Source organism: Solanum pennellii, chromosome 4 (assembly GCF_001406875.1).
Source record: "Solanum pennellii chromosome 4, SPENNV200".
NCBI classification, from domain to species: domain Eukaryota; kingdom Viridiplantae; phylum Streptophyta; class Magnoliopsida; order Solanales; family Solanaceae; genus Solanum; species Solanum pennellii.
Genome location: NC_028640.1, coordinates 64,301,551 through 64,303,268, shown reverse-complemented (window position 1 = coordinate 64,303,268; position 1,718 = coordinate 64,301,551). Strand labels below are relative to the sequence as shown.

The 1,718-nt window shown below is 37.7% G+C and overlaps 1 protein-coding gene across 1 annotated transcript in view; it reads left to right on the top strand.

The window, feature by feature from the left end:
* The window catches only part of LOC107018174, a 7,093-nt gene extending 6,231 nt beyond the window's left edge, over positions 1 to 862 (top strand). Inside the window, exon 3 of the mRNA XM_015218583.2 lies at positions 367 to 862. Coding sequence (XP_015074069.1) covers positions 367 to 621 — 255 coding nt within the window. The 3' untranslated portion in view covers positions 622 to 862. The remainder of the gene's footprint in view (positions 1 to 366) is intronic.
* The last annotated feature ends 856 nt before the right edge of the window (positions 863 to 1,718 follow it).

Genomic DNA, 1,718 nt, shown 5'->3' with positions numbered 1-1,718 from the left:
CCCCCCCCCCCCCCCCCACAAATTTAGTCCGCAGATATGTGTGTACTTGGGTAGCTCACTGTTGTATCCCTTAAGGTCTGATTACCCTATAAGGCAATCCGTGCAGCTGGCCGAAATTCATGTTGCAGGTTATGGTGTGACCGACTAATAAAGAGAAGCAGGTTAATTATAATAATCATGTTTTCTATGTTTAGCCTTTGTTAGATCTTTCACCCGAACTCTGGTAGACTTCAAATAAAGAAAATGTCTTGAAAGATTTTCAAAACCAACCACAAGTGTCTGATTGTTGTAGTAATAGAATAGCACATGAAACAAGTTGGTAACCGTTAATTGTCTTGACTGCTCACTGTATTTCCTTCATTTCAGTATATCTACATAATTGAAAGCGAGGAGATCACAGTGTTCACAAAGGATATTCTCAAGTTTATCTTTCTGAGGCAAAAGAGTATTCGTCTTGGGCGCACAATAGCACGATTGGAAAGCTACTTCAAAAGCCTGAGTGAGAAAGAAGCAGATCCATATTGGTTGGAAAGTGAGATTCTTAATACTACTACTTGGTACGACGGACCCAAAAAGTATAGACGCATTCTCAGACGGTTGCAATCCGATTCTGATTATTGATAGGAAACCTATTTTCTGTGCTGTCAAATTTTGTACTTGTTTAAACAGTTTCTTGTTGCCTGCTTGAGTAAGAGTATGAATGAAGAACAGGAACAGAACATCCATTCATGTAGAATTTCGTGTCATTTGTATTTTTATTTTAGCTTTTCTTTTGGTGATGAGGTATGATTCATGGATCATTCAGTTAAAGAATATTGTGTTTAATGAAATGTTGCATAAGACGTGAACTTTTATGCGAAAAGATTTTTATTAGTTTCTACTGAAAGAACACGAGTTGTTATAATTCGTTAGCTTCTTTCCGCTGCATCCTCAGGACGTAAACTTGAGACCTCTGGTTAAATAAGGAGTATTTACCACTCTACCACCTATAATTTAGGTACATATGATATTCAATAAAATAAATAAATCCTGCTAGCTACAGCACTCCACATTCACGTGCAACTCACATGCCATGAAACTAGTAAAAATAAGACTTTAGGCGCTCATATTTGTTTGAAAGGTAAACATTTTTCTATATCACCGTCTGATTTCCGCGAGAGATATTAGAGACGAGTTGAGATGTCTAGATGGTATAAAGAAAGTCGGGTCTTCAATTGCCAGTGAGTGCCAAATTAAAGTATTTATCAATGTATTCTGTAAATAAACATTTATTCCATAAAAAATACTGCTATTATTAAACACGTGGCTAATAGTATATCCTAACACGCGCAAGCTAACCGACTAAATGAACCACCTCTAATCCTCATGATGGAAGAGTCTAAATGAATGAAGTAAAGCTCTCTGCATTTCATAAATGTGCGGCCATGACCCTCTTAAAAAGTCTGGGGGCCTAAAGCTCTTAACAGTGTCTGGTTGGAGACCTTAACATGTTAAACATGAGAAAGCAAATTTGATATGCTGGGGTATGGTACACAACTAGCTCATGCTGGAAATGTGTGTCGATGAAAGATTTAGAGACGACTACTATCACGCCCAAAAAAAGCAAGTGTGAGCCCTCATCTGTCAAAGCGAATGATCTTATGTTTGATCCGCGCTAAAAGGAGGAAGTTCTTTGTAATTTGTACTCAACTCTTAGTCATTTGGGAGAGGGGTTTGTT